Genomic DNA, 18,807 nt, shown 5'->3' with positions numbered 1-18,807 from the left:
AAAATAGATAAATAGTGGCTTTTCTGTAGACATATAATTCTGGGCATTAGAATAATCTGTAGTTACTTATACACTCTTTAGTAAGTGAATACAACCCCCCCCCCTCCCCCCATTCCCTCCTCTAGTAGCATGTTGCATGGCATTTCATCCTGATGCAGGCAGTGACCCTTCTTGACATGGACTACACAAGACTTTCAAGGTATTGGGGAGCTATTTAATCTGTGATGGCATGTTGGAGATTAGTTAAATATGACCCTAGGCATTTACATGTTGCTTGATGGAAGCTCAAATGTGCTCAGTAGAATTGTAGTTATGTTAACTGTGAGAGCTATGCAAGCAGCCACATCTTTGTGGAATGATCTTCACTAATTCCGACATGATTAGGAAGCAATGGTATGTGATATTCTGTTTATGAAAGTAAAGATGACTTGGAGGGTGCTGGATATGAACTAATTAATAAACATAATATGAGAGTAGGTTCTTGTATCATTCACTGTTGAGAGTTAAGCAAGTTCATTTCGCCTCCATGCAAACATCCTCCACATGAGAAAATTTCACGACTTGCCGAAACAGTCCCCTGTTGGTAAATAGTTTGCATTCATGTATTTTTCACATACTCATACCCTGTCATTGGTGTGTATCAAAAACATATAGGAGAGAGTGTTGTTTCCTGATTGGTGTTTCAATCTAGTGACTGATTTTACAAACACATATAGGAACGTGAATATTGCTATAAGCAGGTTCCAGCAGTTTTTACAGTTTTTGTTGTTGTGATACATGCCCAAGGAACATGTGATATTTGCAAATGAACAACATTTCTTTAATGTCTTAACAATTTTTCCTTTCTCAAAAAGAGAAATTAGTGTTAGTTGCCAATAACTACTATACGGTATCTAAATGTCTTTAACTTTCTGTTGATAATACTTCTTAATTTGATTTCATTTAGTGATTATCAGTATGTAGTAGAGTAATAATGCAACACATAGACTATTAAACACAGTATTGACAAGATTTTCTTGACTTTTAAATTTGAATGGAATATGTGAACATTTGGAAAAACCCTTTCTGGAGTAATTTTTGTAATTTCAGAAAAACACTGCAATGTACACAAAGTGAATGCTATCATTTAAATATGGAATGAGAAAGTATATTAAACTTCTATTACAGGGCAGGCTGTAGGCAAAAGTGTGAAAAATGTTCCAAGGTAGAACAGATGTGGGACAGCTGCTTCTGTGGTTCTTGATGGTATATTTTATCTGTTCACTGGTTGTTGTTGTTGTTGTTGCCCAATATTTAATGGCTGAGGGATGTGCCATGGTGTGACATGTTGATCTTCTGAAACGTCCATGTTGTTTGATTTTTACTCTGTCTTCATTCAGTCTTTTCCATGGTAGCTAACTATGGGATTGAAGGATTTCCATATATGGAGGTCTTAGTGGCACATTCTTGACTTGGTGGTATGACAAAACACCAGTAACCACATGTCCATGGAAATGGAGTGTCCTATGTGTTAGGCACCCAGAATGTGGCCACAATGAAATGTGCTGTTGCATGTTTCTTACCAATTTTGCACTGTCAATCCAATAGCAAGCACAAGCCCTGATGACATCACAGTATTGTGATGTACTGAACTATTTCATTTATTGCAATGACAAAAGTGCTCTCTCTCCCACAGAGCAGCTGACACTAATTCAAGTACTCATGAGTGTATTCTTATCTGACAGTGCACTGCATGTCTTTTAATTGCAGTTGCTATTCATGGGTTGGTTGGTTGGTTTTTGGGGGAAGAGACCAAACAGCGAGGTCATCGGTCTCATCGGATTAGGGAAGGAAGTCGGCCGTGCCCTTTCAGAGGAACCATCCCGGCATTTGCCTGGAGCGATTTAGGGAAATCACGGAAAACCTAAATCAGGATGGCCGGACGCGGGATTGAACCGTCGTCCTCCTGAATGCGAGTCCAGTGTGCTAACCACTGCACCACCTCACTCAGTCGCTATACATGGGTCAGTCCATATTTGTGCTGTACAAAACTTATGCTGTGAAATTTATGCCTCCATAACAATATTTTATTGCAAATCAACAAATGAAAAAGGTACATACGTTTCTTATCTGGGTCCTTGTCTGTTTGATTATCAGCTTCTGGTTCTGGTGAAGTTCCTCGGCTAAGTTTCACACTGTGGTCTTCTCTTACAACTTTTGGAGGATGTTGAGGATCAAATCGATAGAGAGACCCATCAGGGTTTGTGTATGCCTCAAGGGTCTGCAAAGGTAATACAAACAATTTCAATATATCAGTTTAATCTGAAGTAGAACTGTATTCAGTAATTAAAGTATGTTAATAAAAGACTGTACAATCATAATCACACACCTGATGATTTATTAGAATGCTTCCTGGTGGAATGGATGACAAGTCACTGACTGCCCACATCACAGGCTCTGCATCTGGATCTTCTAGGACATTTTGTGGTTGAGGCGCAGGTGGTTCTGTCTAAACAAAATTCTAAATAAGTACTTTAATATTACTTTTAGGAAAAGCTTACTACAGCTGTAGATTGAGATTCAAAATGGTGTACACTAATTCATTACTTTTAAATCATACAATGAACTTCATACTATACAATGCAGATTCAAAATACACAGTTAAAGGGAAACAAAACATGAGATTTGGTTCAATGACTGAGTGCCACTTATTGACAATACTAACAAACACTATTAGAAGTTGACTCTCTTCTCTGAGTTCCTTTCTTTTTTTTATTCAAACAAATCTGAGATGTGAATGGAGCACTCATTTTAATAGCTACTTTTATTTATATTTGTTATTTTCTTGTGGTAAAGCTTTCACATGTAGCAAAACCAGGTGACTTTGAAAATAAAGTACAATGACTAAGAAAGGATGTCTGCATGTGTTATAAATGGACTAGCTACATAAAATGATGAGATCTGGAGCTCAAATAATTATCAAATATCCATTGTCTCTTGTTATCTTACAAAAATTCCAGTCTTAGACTGAACCATGTCAGTCAGCACACAAAGAAAATTGTAAAAAATCTTTGAGTAGTTTCTAGACTTTTGAAAGAAACAACCAGATCATGAATTTACATAAAACAGCCAGTATCTCATGGCAACAATGTATAATTAAAAAATTTGAATCTGAGTAATTATGAAATATGAGAATCCATAATTAAAGTAACAGCACAGCTGTAAACAGCGAAAATAAAATCATTTCATTTAAGCAAATGAAATATCCTGCATGTATAATTTTAAGCAATTAATCTACTGTGTTTAATATTAGAAAAAAGTTTGTTTGTGGGAAAATGCTGTCACATTACAGTAGGATAAACTATTCTACTCAAAGGTGAAATAACAACGGTAAGTAACCAAACTATATAATAATTTGCTCACTAAATTTAATTTAGTTTCTTTGAACTGTTTGTTGCACTCTGTTTAGAACTCATAAATCTTTTAAACAGTGCCTAGTATTCCCAAAAGGAACATACTGATTAGTACAGAAAAATTTAATATAGTAAAATCTTCAATTTTATTGCATGGAAACAGATGCCTGGTCAAATATACAGTCTCAAGAAACCTATTGGTTGACATTTATATGGGGTGTGTCCACCCTTCATCTTTATGGTGGCTTGATCTCTTCTGGGAACACTATCAGTGAGGAGTCTGAATGTCTGTGAAGGTATGGCAGCCCATTCTTCCTCAAGATTCAAAACAAGAGAGAGTAGTGATATTGGACACTGGGGTCTGGAGTGAATTTGACATGCTAACTCATCCAAAAGGTGTTCCATTGGGTTCAGGTTGGGACTCTGGGCTAGCCAGTTCATTTCAGGAGTGTTATTGCCCATAAACCATTGCCTCATGGATCCTGATTTATGACCAGATTCATTATCATGCTGATACAAGGAATCATCATACGAGAACTTTTCCTGTACTATACACAGTCCACAATGGTGTTGAAAAATCTGTTAGACCATCCATTTTTTTTCACTGGCACTACACCTAATTACATTCACCAGACTCAAATTATTCCACCAAATTGTAATAGTGTACAGCATGATTCACGACTTCAAATAACTCATTTCCAGTCATCACCTGTCCATTGGCGTTGCTCTTTCCACCACCCCAAGCACTGCTTAAGATTGACTATAGAAATATGTGGCTTATGAGATGCTGCTCAATGATCATACCCCATTGTATTTAACTCCTTATGCACAGTCATTGTGTTAGCTGGACTGCTGGTAGCACTTTGGAAATTACATGTGACCCTTCTGCTGATTTCATGTGATATTTTACAGCCACCCTCCACAATGCTCAATGGTCACTGCCTGTCAGTTCATGAGGTCTGTCTGGTCTTGGTTTAGCTGTGGTTGTCACTTTGCATTTCCACTTCACAATGACATCACCAACAGTCAACATTGGCAGTTTTAGAACGGTTCAAATGTTCATGTCTGCCTCATTATACTCATATGTCCAACTCTTGTGACATCTTGTGGTCAATTACACTTATATAGGGGTGTGAAAATACTTTTAATCTGATAGTTTATAGGTTTCATGAGTGAACACCAGAATGTAGAGTGTAGAGAAATTCACATTCAGAAATGAATTCAATGAGTTGCTACATTCATCAACTTGATGAATCTAATATGTGAGATTTTTTTTACAAACTCAAATGCCTGAAGGACACAAAGTAATTCAAATACTATCACTGCCCAACAACACTGACTTAGCACCAGAAAGTACTAGACCCTTGCAGGTCTAGGTACTCAGTACTTTGAAAGCAGTATTGGTAAAGAGCCAATCCTTTTTACAAAAGTTACAAAATTCTGTCTAAAACTGACTGTGATCAAGAATTAGTACAAAAAACTTCTTTTATTAGAACACTTCCAACATCCTGTGCCACATTAAGTCAATAGTAGAGAGGTCTATCAGACAATAGCAGCTCCAGGATATAGTGAATAATGGCATCCCTTAGGAAATGATGAAAGCGACTTATTCACTAAAGTATCATTTTTCATAACCCCTATCATGAAGGACAGCTTTCAGGGATGTAAATGAGTCAATTTATATGAATGGAAAGGCTCAGGATGTTCATTCTGTTTGCATTGGTGAGGTAGTAATTTGACATGTTTACAAGGTTGTAAAAGCAAAAAGGGGTGGTAAAGAGTGCAATAAGATGCAGATAGTAGAACACCTAACAACAAAGAATGCTTGTCACTTGAGTTCTGATCTCTTAATCAGTTCCTTCTCCTGACTGCAACACAATGCTGGAAGAAGGAGCTTTGCTGTTCAATTTTTGCTGAAACTTGTAATCTGTGCTATTTTTTATATTAATGACTGTGGATGGATCTGAATGAAATTATTTAAATTGTTTTTTGGTCACAAGACAGACAGTAACTTCTTTGAGTTGTGCCTTAATGGCGAAAGCTACAATATCCTTTTAAATGTCTTAAGGAGGTAACACAGCTGATGATGTGAAATGCACATTAGGGAATTTTTCCTCCTTAATTATGTGACTCTTCATCCAATGAGGATGAACATAAGATAGCAAGAAATTCTCTGCATATATGATAATTACAAAAAATTACAAATCAACTGCAGAACAATGCATAAAAAGTACCATGATTTTAAGAATTTCTAAGAAGCAACGGGAGCACATAGCAGTATTGAGAAACTGGTTAAACCAGAAACTGACAGGAGTAATATTTTTTTGGGTCGTACTAATAATTTACTCAAAGGACTACCTATGAGAGGTGAGGATTGGTGTACTTGTAGCAGTAGAAAAGAAAATTAAATACACAGGGGTACAAATTGAGTCTACATGCGAAACCGTTATGGCAAACTGACTATCAGTGGTAAAAAAATGTAGATGAATCCCTCTATTAGCCATCTTAAGACTTCTCCATAAATGTAAATGAAAAATTTGAGTTCACTAGTATGTATGTCTGCCAGTCATTCTGCATTTTAAACAGGTATGTTTCAGCATATTCTAAGCTTGTGTATTCTATGTATATGAAATTAATACCTTTCATTATTTCATAATTCATGATTTAACAGATGTAGATTGATCAATGGTTTTATGTGATTTTCATTTTTCTGAGAGATCTGAAGATTGTGATGAACACAGACAGGCAGAGTTGCAAATAAAACTGGATGTTGTTTTAGTTGGTGACCTGTTTTGGCCTGTGCCCATTCTCAACCCAGCTAATGTTTTCCAGGTACAATGTCCATACAAAATAGCAGTAAATAAAGTGTGTACATATATGTGTGGTCTCATACCCACTTTATTTAGTGCTAGTTTGGATGTAAATTCTACTTGGCAAACATTGCTACTCTGGCTGTCTCTTTTTGCATCACAATCTAAAATGAGTTGCTGTCCCACTACACTCAGCATGCTGGAGTCATACAAGTTCCTAAAATGGTCACTATGAACTGAAATGATTAGTGTAATGATAATTTTTGTGATAAATGACTGTAATTAAATAAATGTGTTATAATAATTGGAAGAATTGACAAAAGAGTGAGAAAATGGCAGTTTTACAAGTAGCAGTTGAAATAAAAATTCCCACAGAATTATTCAGAATGAATTCTACAAAAATTATCACAATATTATGAAAAATGATAGATTTCTACTTGACACATAGAGAAGATGTTGAGCTAAAGACAGGCACAACAAAAAGACTTTTATACATTTAAGCCTCCAGCAAAAAGGTCTTCTTCAAACAGCCACAGACAGTAATCATATGTGTGTGGATTGTACTTGCATGAATGTGTGTGTGTTTTCTAATTTAAAAGAAGACCTTTTGGCTGATAGCTCAAATGTACAGCAGTCTTTTTGTTATGCCTGTGTGCGATTCAGTGTCTCCTGTGTGGGGTGAGTAGTACTCTATCCTTTTTCTTTATATTGTCATAATTCTGTCCTGGATTTTCCATTATTTGATTTCTGGAAAACTTACTTAGAAAACCCAACCCATGAGAAATATATAATGCATCTGTAGGTGATAAAGAGGCATTGGTTTCAGTTATCACAATGCAATTGCAGTGTGGATGACCATCCAACTACAAAAGGGACTGTAGAAGCAAATATAATAAATATTTATACTTGTGAGTATAGCAGATAGTTCTAGATAAGCAGATGGTTCTAGGTAAATACATATGTTGCAGAATAACTGAAAATAGTAGGTATCCTCTTGGTATAAATATATTGTCAGGTAGTTTCTTAAGTGTCTGTATGTATTAACTAAAGCCCAGTTGCTATTGGAGCAAACACATCAATACTTTAATCATTATGACAGAAAAGTCTGGTGCAGAATCTTTTCCAAATATCTTCACATAATTTTGTCATAGATATAACTCCCAGAGGTGCAAAACATTTGTGTGAATATACTTATTAATAAGATATGGACTGTGATAGACAATAACAAAATGAATGTCAAAATGTTTATTTCTACTTCCTAATGTTCCTTAAGAAAGGGAAAACAAGGAATGTTGCCAACATCCAATTAGTGTACCACTAGGATATAAAACATACAGAATCCACTACAGACAATGTTGAAGGGCTGCTGAAATTGAAAATGGCATATGTTCTAAAAAGGTTACTGTAAGGTATAGCTGCAATAGATTTCACAGCAACCATAAATTGAGCATTAACATTCTGTCACACTGGCAGCCACTGGGTGGTTTAAAATATACCTTCATTTTTTTTTTTTGTTCTTGCTCAGTTTTGGCTGTGAAGCCAATTTCAAATGCTCGTATAGTGTAAGCTATCAAAATGGACATACTTGGGTTGTAAAAAAGGAGTATTAAGGTTTATCATCCCTCTGGTGTTGATGTCTTTAGAATTGTAGCACAAGTGTGGATTTGAAAAGAATCAAGCAGGAAATGAATCATGTCTTTTTAAAATGAGCCACCCCACCATTGGTCATAAGCACCTCAGTGAAGTAGTGGCAAACCTAAATCTGTATGGCTAGATTGGAATTTAAATCACCATCCTCCGACATATGAGTTAGGGAGAGGCAAAGCAATCATCAAAGCATATAAGGGTAAAAATGAGGGTGTTATCCAGACTTCATAACTGAAATAATTGAAGCCTTTACACCAAGTATATCAGAAACAGGAGTGAAGCATAATTTGACTTCAGAGAGCAGGAATATACTGGACTATGTAGAGTACATTTTTACCGTTATGTGGTTTGATGATTGCTTGGATTCTAATGTAAGTATGTCAATTTGATGGGCTAAATTTCACAAATATTTGCAAATGGCTCACAGCCAAAACTTTGAGCTAATGATGAAATGAAAAGATACTTTAATCTATGCAGTGGCCGCCGGTGTGACAGAACGTTATCATTCCATTCATTTAAATTTCTAAAAATAATTTCACATTAATAAAATGTGAAAAATGAAAACTTTTATCACAACACAATTAAAGATATTTTCAAGACACAAACATTTCTATGTAATAAAGCTGATTTCTGAAATACCATTCTTGGAAAATAAGCTGTACGCAATGTACTTCCAAGTATTTTCAGTATACCTAATTAAAATATGTAAACATTCATTACTATTCTAATCATTTATTTTATTTTTATTTGTTTTATGTTTTAAACTGTTGTTTCACATTTTACGTACATGGATGGCTTTTTGTTGTTTCTTACTTTACTGTTTACATACACATATTTTGCTTATTGAAAATAAAAAGTAACTCATTATTATGACATAAAATACTTACAATATTGATAACCTGTAAGGAAATGCATAAAACCTCACTTTTTTACACCATACACATAAAATAACAAAATTTCATCTCATAATATACACAACAAAGAAGACAATACAGAACAAAACTCAACAGAATTTCAAATTGTCACAGATGATCCTCTAAATGTCTTGATTTGTATCAGGCATATTTCATTACATTTGTAAGCCTTGGTGAAGAGAATTGATTATGTGTTAGTGACTGCAGCTTGATTGTATTGTTTCTTGCATGGAGAATGACATCATAATCATTTAACAGGAGTAGATTTGGAAACTTTCTCACAAAGTTTTTCCAACTTTGAAAGCTGTGAGGGAATATGGTATAGTTGTAGGTAAACAACTAGAATTCTCTCATATATGGATTTATTCACACTTAGCGTCTACACAGATACAAGTCTGGAGGCTCATTGCCGTTAGCGTCCAACATCCTGCCCAAAGCCCTCTCCTCAAAGATAGCACACTTGCGCACAGAACAAATATCGATATTTATGGCGCTCTACGCCACATAGCCCCCCCCCCCCCCCCCCCCCCGCACAGTATGGAGTACGTCCCTGTGAATGGGGGGGGGGGGGGGTGAGAAGTTAGGAAGGTAACGCACAGTTCTTCTGTGTCAGGCGGAAGCGGTCGACTGGTAGGAGACCGGGGGGTGAAACCCGGTATGTCTACAGTGAAGTCAGCAAGCGACGCCGGCGGCTGAAGACGACGTCCCGTCCTGGAGTGGAGGTGTAGCACTTCGTCAGCTGGCAGGCGGAGAATCACCTTGCCAGAAGGCCTAACAAAGGCACACAAATTGCCACACGCAGCACTTCTGCTCAATTTAAAGTGGCGCACCACACGAGATTCTGCACTTCCTCCCTCAGTATTGTCACACGCGAGTACCACACACACCGTATCGCCATCTACGACAACAGATAATTTATGTGTGTCATCAGGGTGCACATGTGTTGTGAATTCTTGGATGGCACCTGTACGAGCAATGGTAGGGAGTCAGGGAGATGTGGGAAAGCCATGGCAGGGGGAAGCATCTGCTAAGAGGGGGGTGGCAGGTGCACCGGACTGTGCAGGAGACAACCTAGGGCGATCAGCTGACAGACGAGGGAGCGTGACCGAAGGCAACGAGGAGCCAGCGTGGATTGAACAGCATGACAAAGAGCTGTCACACGAATATGGTAACACAATGGTAGAATCCGAGCGGTTGGCAGTTCGACTGCGAGGGCTGTGAGGAGTGAAGCCCTGAAAAGATTGGCCACTCGAAGTAGATGAACACGGAGAAGGAGCAGCGCTCGGCAGAGAAGCACGCTGTGGAGAATCAATACCCAAATGCTTGGTGTGGGAAGATGGATGGCCGCTCGAAGCAGGAATGGGAGAAATTGGGGCAGAATCAGGGAGATTCACCTGAGGCTCAATGAAAGCTGGTTTCACTCGGTTGAGTGAGACCGTGGTTACAGAGTCTACAACTAGAATTCTCTCATATACGGATTTATTCACACTTAGCTTCTACACAGATACAAGTCCAAAGGCTCACTGCCGTTAGCGTCCAACATCCTGCTCCAAAGCCCTCTCCTCAAAGATAGCACACTTGCGCACAGAACAAATATCGATATTTATGGCACTCTACGCCACAGCTGTATACATTACACAGCTGTACCTGTGCTGTCAAGTGCTTAGGGATCATTAAACGTTTCTTGTTCTCAGGTACGAAACTGAAAACAGTTTTTTTCACATTGGCCACCCACCTTCTCATAGTTTTAAATGAAACTAGTGGTGAGCTTTGAGCAAGAATTAGAGAATCTCTTTTGGAAGCCCCAAATGTCCTTGTGACAGCTTTGAAATCTGATAAAAAAATGTCTGGCCATGTCAAAAGCTATTTGAAAGATGTTTTCTTTCCCAGTGAGGGAGAAATATCTGTATAATTGTTAGGTTCTTGCAGTGGTCAATGTGAAAGAACCATTTAGAGCATCATATCTAGGGACAAGAAACTTGTTCATCTGGTGATCTCAAAGGGCTCAAAGACACAGGCACAGACGTGGGATATATACAGGTTATGATGTTGGAAGAACTTTGTGAGATGACTTTCAGATCTATTTCTGTTGAATGATTATAATGTCAATCTACACTTGAGAAACAATATAATCAAGTGCAGCTGTTAGTACATAACCATTTCTCTTCACCAAGGCTTACCAATGTACTGAAAACAGCCTGATACATCTCAGGATATTCAGATCACCCATGATGACTTGAAAGCCTGCTGAATTTTGTTTTACATTGCCTTCCATGTCATATACATTATGTGAAGAAATTTCATTCATTTTATGTGCATGGCGTAAAAAAAAACCTTATGTTATTTCTTTACAGATAGTCAATATTGTAATTGATGATGAAGTCTTCTCATGTTAATAGGTGACTCAAGTCATTGCTCTGCAGCAACATTTCAGCAAGTTTCCTACTTGTCATCTGCATCCAAAGATGGCAAGTAGGAAACTTGTTGAAACATATATTATAATAATGAGTTACTACCTATTTTCAATTAGCAAAATACATGTATATAAACAGTAAAGTAAGAAACAAAAAAGCCATATATGTAAAATGTAAAACAACATTTTAAAACATAAAACAAATATAAGTAAAATAAATGATTAGAATAGTAATGGATGTTTGCATATTTTAATGAGGTTTGTTGAAAACTCTCGGATAGCACATTGTGTACAGCTTATTTTCCAGAAATAGTATTTAAGAAACCAGCTTCACTACACAAGGATGTATGGGCCTTAAAATCTTCTTTAATTTGTGTTGTAACAAAGGTTTTCACTTTTGAAAATTAATTAACAATGGTGGGGAATTTTGCAAATTTTCAAATTATTATAAAAGTTGACTGAACAGTTTTCAAGAACATTTATTACATACCAGTATCAATTTTTATAGAAAAACATTTTTTATGTATCATCACTTCAAAGATATTCCCTCTAAACCTGAAAGGCTAAATTACCTTTCATGGTGTGTTTTACCGCTTAAAAGTGAAATTGGACAAAAACAAAAAAATGCATATTGCACTATTTTGCACCTTCTACATACCTGACAAGTTTCATCAAGATCGTTTATTGACACTTGGGAATGTTACTTTGCTAGCAAACTGTATTTTATCAGTGACTGCACATACTTGGTTTTACGCAAAGAATTTTATCAGTTTTAGGTGATTTGTAAAACTCTATTAGGAAACTGCAATTTGTCTATGAAAAATCTCACATAGCAGAAATAAAGCTAATATTTTGAAGAAGCTTACTTAGAAAATTTCTCATAATGAATGTATTAACTTTTTTTATTTTCTTCCACATCACACATGTAAAATATTCTCACTTAGAGACATACAAGCAACTGCTTTGCCCATTCCCAATATGTCAGTGGAAAATGGGGAAACCTTGATAATCACATAGTAGAATTACAATAAATAATATGAAGTCAGTGTTTTTTCCAATTTATGTGAAATCTGAAGTTTTAGAAAATATCACAGCCTTTTGCATTTTCACTTATAAAACTGTTATACATCTGAGAATTGCAGTTTACTGTTTGTAACTGATAGTTATGGTGTGTTGAAATTGAATTGTGACTTTTTCTCCCTCAAGGCTGAGGCTCATTACAGTTCATTCCCCACATAGTAAACCCTGATGTGACATCAAACTGAAATACCATATTTCCAACGAATCATATTCCAACAATTTTAACTATGAACATAACATTTCCTGAAACTTTTACAAAACAAATCATACAGGAAATGACACAGTTTGTAGAGAACTTTAATTTGGTATATCGATTAAACTTCATACTTTTTTTGTTATCTGCAAGTGTAAATAAGAAAACAATCAAATTCAGCACTTTAGTTTGCAAAAACATAAATGGTGTCAGTTCAGTTTGCTTCTATCAACCAATCACAGAAATGGATACATAATGTCATGCAAACATCACAAACATTACATTCAACAGATGGAATAATTTAAATCAGGCTGCATGAGTATTCTGTGGTTCCCTTAGAGGGAGAACTTCAGACATGTGCTAGCCATTACTATAGATTCTCACAAACATGGAGCTATGGTGAACTGCTTCTAAAGACTGTATTAGTGGCTGTTATTAAATTAACACAATTTATATTAACTGTCATGGTACTTTCCACTGTTTACTTACACAGAAGAAGGCTGCAGATGAATATCTCACACAAGTGGCAAAAACAGGTAGTATTCTGAAAACTTCTGCTGATTTTACAACTGTACCATTGAATAATATTGTTCATCTATTAATACAAACTTTTAAATTTTATGGATGTTCTGATAACTGTTTGAAAATAACAATTATTATGATTATTAACCCAAAACAATTATTTCCTGGAAATCTAAGAGAGAGTAGTAAATCTAGAATTCTAATACTCAAATAATCAATGGGAGGACTATTTACACAATCTGAATTTAGTGAACTTTTGAATTTCTGAAGATTCTTAGTATCCTGTCCTCTGCTCACTGTGAACGTACTAAATACATTTATATTATGAAAAGGGCATTATTCTGTAACACATCAAGAATACAGACCCAATACAGGAATTATGGTTTTTTGCATTGTATTGTAGTCACATGTATAATTATTTATTTGGCTATGATTAATTATTTGCACATAAACAGCACAATAATGATGATGGACTGATTGATACATAAGTGAATTAATTTCTAAGTTCTTGATGTAGTCAGTACCAGACATTTGATTATCAAATATACACAAAATCCTTCCTCCAATTTTTGTGAGCTGACATTTTGTTGAACTTAGTTACACTGTCCCACAATCTAATTTTACAAAATATGAAAGAGCAAAAGCATGCAAATTATGAATGCAACATTGTCTGGTGACCTTAACAAAAGATATTAACAGAAAGTTTCACTTTGATGTTATGTGTTCTCAACAATGCAAGGCTTCCTAGATGAATTAAAAGTATGTGCTGGGCTAAACTGAAATTTAGACATTTGTCATAAGGATATATGCAAATGGCCCAATTTCAACATTACAGACACAATCAAGATACTCTACCTGGGTAGTCAATAAATTTTCGGTTAAATATGGTTTCAGCCAGTATTTTGTGTTGTATTTCAATAACAATTATTGCTATTTTGCACTTCTGCTTATCAAATATTTATGTAAAAGCATGATGCTAATGTGTTATACTGTAGTACATTATTGTATTTCTGTGCAAAATGATCAATGAACTAGCTTTCTTTGTAACTAAAGATAAAAAATAAACAGAATAAATCACTCTGAATGTGTACATTAACAAAACTTTTTAACTTCCATCTTTGCAGTTGTTGAATTTTGAAAGAACTTGTAAATTTTGTCCCGCTACTCTGATATAAAAAATGAATTTTTCTTAAACATCAACACTCAGTCAGAATTTTGTCTACAAAAGCAGTGTAAATCTTAAATTATCTCATTCATATAATGAGTATTTTGGTATGAAACTTAAAACAAATGTATTTCCTCAAAAATTTACTTTTTTTTTGCTTTATCAACTTTTGTAAAAACACTCCTCAATTTAGGAAATGATAGAAAACTTAAATCTGTGTGGCTGGATGTGTATCTGAATGGTAATCCTCCTTAATTCAAGTCCAGTGTGCTAATGACAGGTGCAAGGTAGAAGACACGACACTTCTTTTTACATAAAGTGTTCACAGTGCTATTTTGGTATGACTAGTTAATATTTTTAGGGTCACACCCAAAGTCTTGCTTTCTATTTTACTGCAGACAACACTGATATGGAACTCAAATCATTGACATGTAGACAGGAAAATCAATTCACTGTTCTACTTAGATGTACTGTCAACTGTAATCATTGTGGACTTGGCAGGCACTTGTCTCTTTACTTGTATTCGTCACAGACTTGGGTTCTTGTACAGTGGAACAGAAGCATACAAAATTATTGTAAAGTCAACATATGTATTTTTGATGTATGTGTTAGGGTATGATAATGGCTGTACTATTCAATGTTTGTATCAGGAGATGTTTACAGAATGAAGGTGTTCAACAGAGCACTTATTCTGGCAGCCACTTAGGAATTAGGGTGCAACAAGCAATAGATTGTAGTTCACAATGGAACACATGATGTGTGTTGTCTGGGCTCTGAGATAATAACTGAATCATTCCAATGACTAGCAGAAAATGTGGGGAAAACTAACCTTGCTCATCAAATTCCAACAGAGCTTACAATCTGCACCATTGTTTCAAGAACTGATCATAGCTCCCTGGATGCGAGTGAAGTGGAATGCTTGAACAAGAGACTTCAAAGTTTCTTTGATGAACTATGCTATGACTTCATAAACTTGTGTGATGGAACTGAGAAATGCAAACTCCCTACAAATGAATCAGTGGTGCACTAGATACCAGAAGCTGCTTCTTAGGTAGCTTATTGTCTGGAGTGTACACCAGTTTTTTGGTGTTGTTTTAAGACTTCACAGTATAGTGATCAACAGCTTAGCATTCAGATTGAAGTATCTGAGTTGGAAGCACTCTTAAAAGGCAGTGGAGCATAAAACTAACTAAGAAAAACCAACTAAAACTCAACTTTCATAGCAATGAGATTTTTTGTATAGATGCAGGTATATGCCAAAAAGAAAAGTTAATGGGTAATGGAGGTGGTGTATTCATTGCCATGGACAAGAAATTCAGATTTACTTAAATGGAAACAGAAATTTTTGAGACATTAACTTGTAACTGGGTCATTTTATTGACCATTTGCCTCATTTTACAGTGTTGAAGAGTATTTATCACAGTAAATTTGTATATATTGTTACTTATAATTAATTATGTTAGAATCAAATAAAAAATGGTAGACAGTATGTGATAATGAATGTTTTCTATTTTTGACATGTTCTACATTACATGTACATTCATTGTACACAATGTAATCCTACAGTATCAAATAAAATTCAAATGCAATTCATCTCCAGATGTAACAGAAAAATTTAGAGAACCTGATAGTTTGCTAATGCAGATGTTCTGCAATAATGCTGTCATTGTTGGAGGAGACTTTAGTTAATCAATATTTGATTTAAATAATTACAATTTGGTATCTGGAGGATTTGAGAAGAATGTGAAACAATATTAAATACTTTCTCTGAAAACTACTCAGGACAAATAGTTCTGAAGCCCACAGCTGACAGAAATACTCCTACATTAAATCTAATGATAACAAATACACCTGACCTCTGTGAGTGAGGCAGTTGTAACAGTAACTGAAGTACACAGAGTAACTATTACTAGTAAAAAGCTGTAGTTTTACTAAACTAGATAAAGAGACAGTAGTGTCATATCTCAAGGAGTAATGTGACATATTTAGCTATAGCCAGGAACATAAATATGGAGGAATTGTGGCTCAAGTTTAGAAAAATAATTACTGAGTACTGGATAGCTATCTTACTAACAGAAAATTTCATGACGATGGGTCTCTTCTTTGGTACAGGCATACTGTAAAGAAACCTATAACAAACCAGTAGCTTCTGCACTATAGGTGCATAACAGAGCACAGTGCAATAGATGGAGAGATGGTAAATTAAACATGTTTGGTTGTCAGACTGGCAATGTGTAAAGTCTTCAGTGACTACCTTAGCAGAATTTATTGAAACTCCTCTCACAAAACCCAATGATATTTTGGCCTTATGTAAAGGCCTCAAGTTGCACTGAAGCTAGTATTGAGATGCACATGTACATACGCTCCATGAACTGAAATTGGGGATAGTAATACAAAACAGTTTTGCTGAACTTGCATTTCAGATGTTCCATAGCTAAAGAGAGTCTGAAAGAACTGTCCTAGATTAATTCTCACACTGTAGCAAATAGGAGTGATATCAGTGACACTGAGCAACAATGAAAGGTCTCTAAAATTGGACAAGGGCCCTTGACACAAAAGAATCCCTGCCACATTCTATACAGAGTTTGCAGCAGAGTAAGCCTTTCTCTTAAACATAATATATTTTAGATCCCTCAAATGAAGCAGTGTGATAAGTAGCTGGGAGAAAGCACAGTTCATAACCATCTAGCAGAAAAGTAATGAAAGTCATCCCCTAAACTACCATCCAATGTCAGTGACAATCACATGTTGCACAGTCTTAAAATATATTTTGAGCTCCTCCTTCCCATCCAAGATGGATTCCAGAAAAATTGGTCATAAAGAACCAAACTTGCACTTTCCTCTCATAACATTCTGAAAGTGATGGGACAAGGCAGTTAGGTAAATGCAGCATTTCTTGAGTTCCAAAAACCATTTAACTGAATACCTCACAAATGCTTGTTAACTGAAGTATGTTCATAATGGTACCAAACAAAATTTGTGATGGAATTGTGGATCTTTTGGTACAGAAAGGCAGCATATTATCTTGGATGAAGAGTCACCAATATATGTAGAAATAACTTCAAGTATGCCTGAGAAAAGTGTGCTGGGACCTTTGTCATTCAAGCTGTATAGTAATGACCTGCCAGATATTGTTAATTGAAACCTGGAAAATTTTGCAGATGAAGCAGATTTCTGTAATGGGGTGCTATTCATAATAAGGTGCACATATATTCCAAAGGGTCTTACTAAAATTTAAAAGTGGTGCATAGAATGTCAACTCGCTTTAAATATTCTGAAATGTAAAATTTTACAGTCCACAAAACACAGAAATGATGCGAAATGGAGTGGTCTCATAGGTTCACTCATAGGTAATGCAGGTGTCAGGCTTCTTCAGTTCATTAGTAGGTTACTGAACAAAGATGACTGCTTACAAAAGACTTCTATGACCTATTCTGGTATACTGTTCAAGTATATGAGTGTCATAGTAAATATGAATAACAGTGGATATTGAAAGTATACAATGAAAGGTAACACCAATGGTGACACATATTTAACCCATGGGAAAGTGACACAACAATACTGAAAAACTTGAATTGGCAGAAACATGAAAAGAGATGCCGACTATCCCACAAAAGCCTACTAGTGAAGTTCCAAGGACCATGATTAAGCAAGGAATTTAGGAATATATTACAGTAGCCTACGTATAATTCCTCTAGGGAGTACAAAGACTAGATTAAGTTAATCACAGTCCTCATAGATGCATTCTTCCTATGCTGGATATGCAGGTATATTGCTTGACATTTGCTAAGGTACAGAGACATTGATAGACAGGAATAACCACAGCCTATGATGGTTATCATGAAACACAACAATTATGTAATAAAGGTGATGTGGTATATTTATAAGAAAAACTGGTACAGATCTCACTGTATGTGAAATGCAGGATAGCAGACATGAATAATGTTCACATTTTGCACAAGTCAAAGTCCCAACATGCCTTCCTCAGGCACTATGGATATTTTGCATCTGTTATTCATGCTGGCTACCAAACTTTTGAGGAGTCCTTGGAGCATATTTTCCTACTTCTTTCTCAAGGCAGTTTTCAGTTCTTGCACAGTTTGGGGAGATGGTGTTCACTGAGAAACCTGTCTGCCAAGTGCATCCCAGGCATGCTCCGTAGGGTTTAAGACTTGGGGTATGCAGGTCATTTCATACATTCTATCTTCAGTTCTCAGTGTTTCCAAGACCTCAGTGGTCCTGTGCGCATGTGCGTGTGTGTGGGGTGGGGGGAGGGGGGGAGGGGGAGTGTCATCCATAAACAGAAAGTTGGGACATACTACACTGCTAAACAGACAGACATAAACCAAAATAATCTCCCGGCAATACTGCTGTGTACCTTGCCCAAAAATATGCAGCTGTGTTGGGACATTCTGCATAATGCCTGCCCACAGCATAAGGCCTAGGCCATACCTTTAACATTCATGAACATCCTGTGATGTGTAAAATGCTCCTGGCACTCTTCACTCTAACTGGTGGACAGAACCACTCGATACAATATAGAGAACATAGCTCTGGACCACTGTTGCTGATCTCAACCAACATGCTCCCTCCAAGAATGAGCTCTTTCTCAGTGTTGGCATGGTTGGAGTGGGATGTATTTAACAGCCTTCCAAGCATGTTATAATGTCT

The 18,807-nt window shown here is 36.1% G+C and overlaps 1 protein-coding gene across 7 annotated transcripts in view; it reads right to left on the bottom strand.

Annotated features, from left to right (window-relative positions):
• LOC126248617 (cAMP-regulated phosphoprotein 21) overlaps window positions 1–18,807 on the bottom strand; it is a 1,051,584-nt gene that overhangs the window by 103,035 nt on the left and 929,742 nt on the right. For all 7 annotated transcript variants that reach the window (XM_049949775.1, XM_049949778.1, XM_049949781.1 and 4 more), the window contains 2 exons: window positions 2,369–2,488; window positions 2,101–2,260 (listed from right to left, as the gene is read on the bottom strand). In XM_049949775.1, the coding sequence (XP_049805732.1) occupies window positions 2,101–2,260; window positions 2,369–2,488 (280 nt within the window). The remainder of the gene's footprint in view (window positions 1–2,100; window positions 2,261–2,368; window positions 2,489–18,807) is intronic.

Source organism: Schistocerca nitens, chromosome 3 (genome assembly GCF_023898315.1).
Source record: "Schistocerca nitens isolate TAMUIC-IGC-003100 chromosome 3, iqSchNite1.1, whole genome shotgun sequence".
In the NCBI taxonomy this organism is placed as follows: domain Eukaryota; kingdom Metazoa; phylum Arthropoda; class Insecta; order Orthoptera; family Acrididae; genus Schistocerca; species Schistocerca nitens.
The sequence above is the reverse complement of the archived record's forward strand: the minus strand, read 5'-3'. Positions and strand labels throughout refer to the sequence as shown.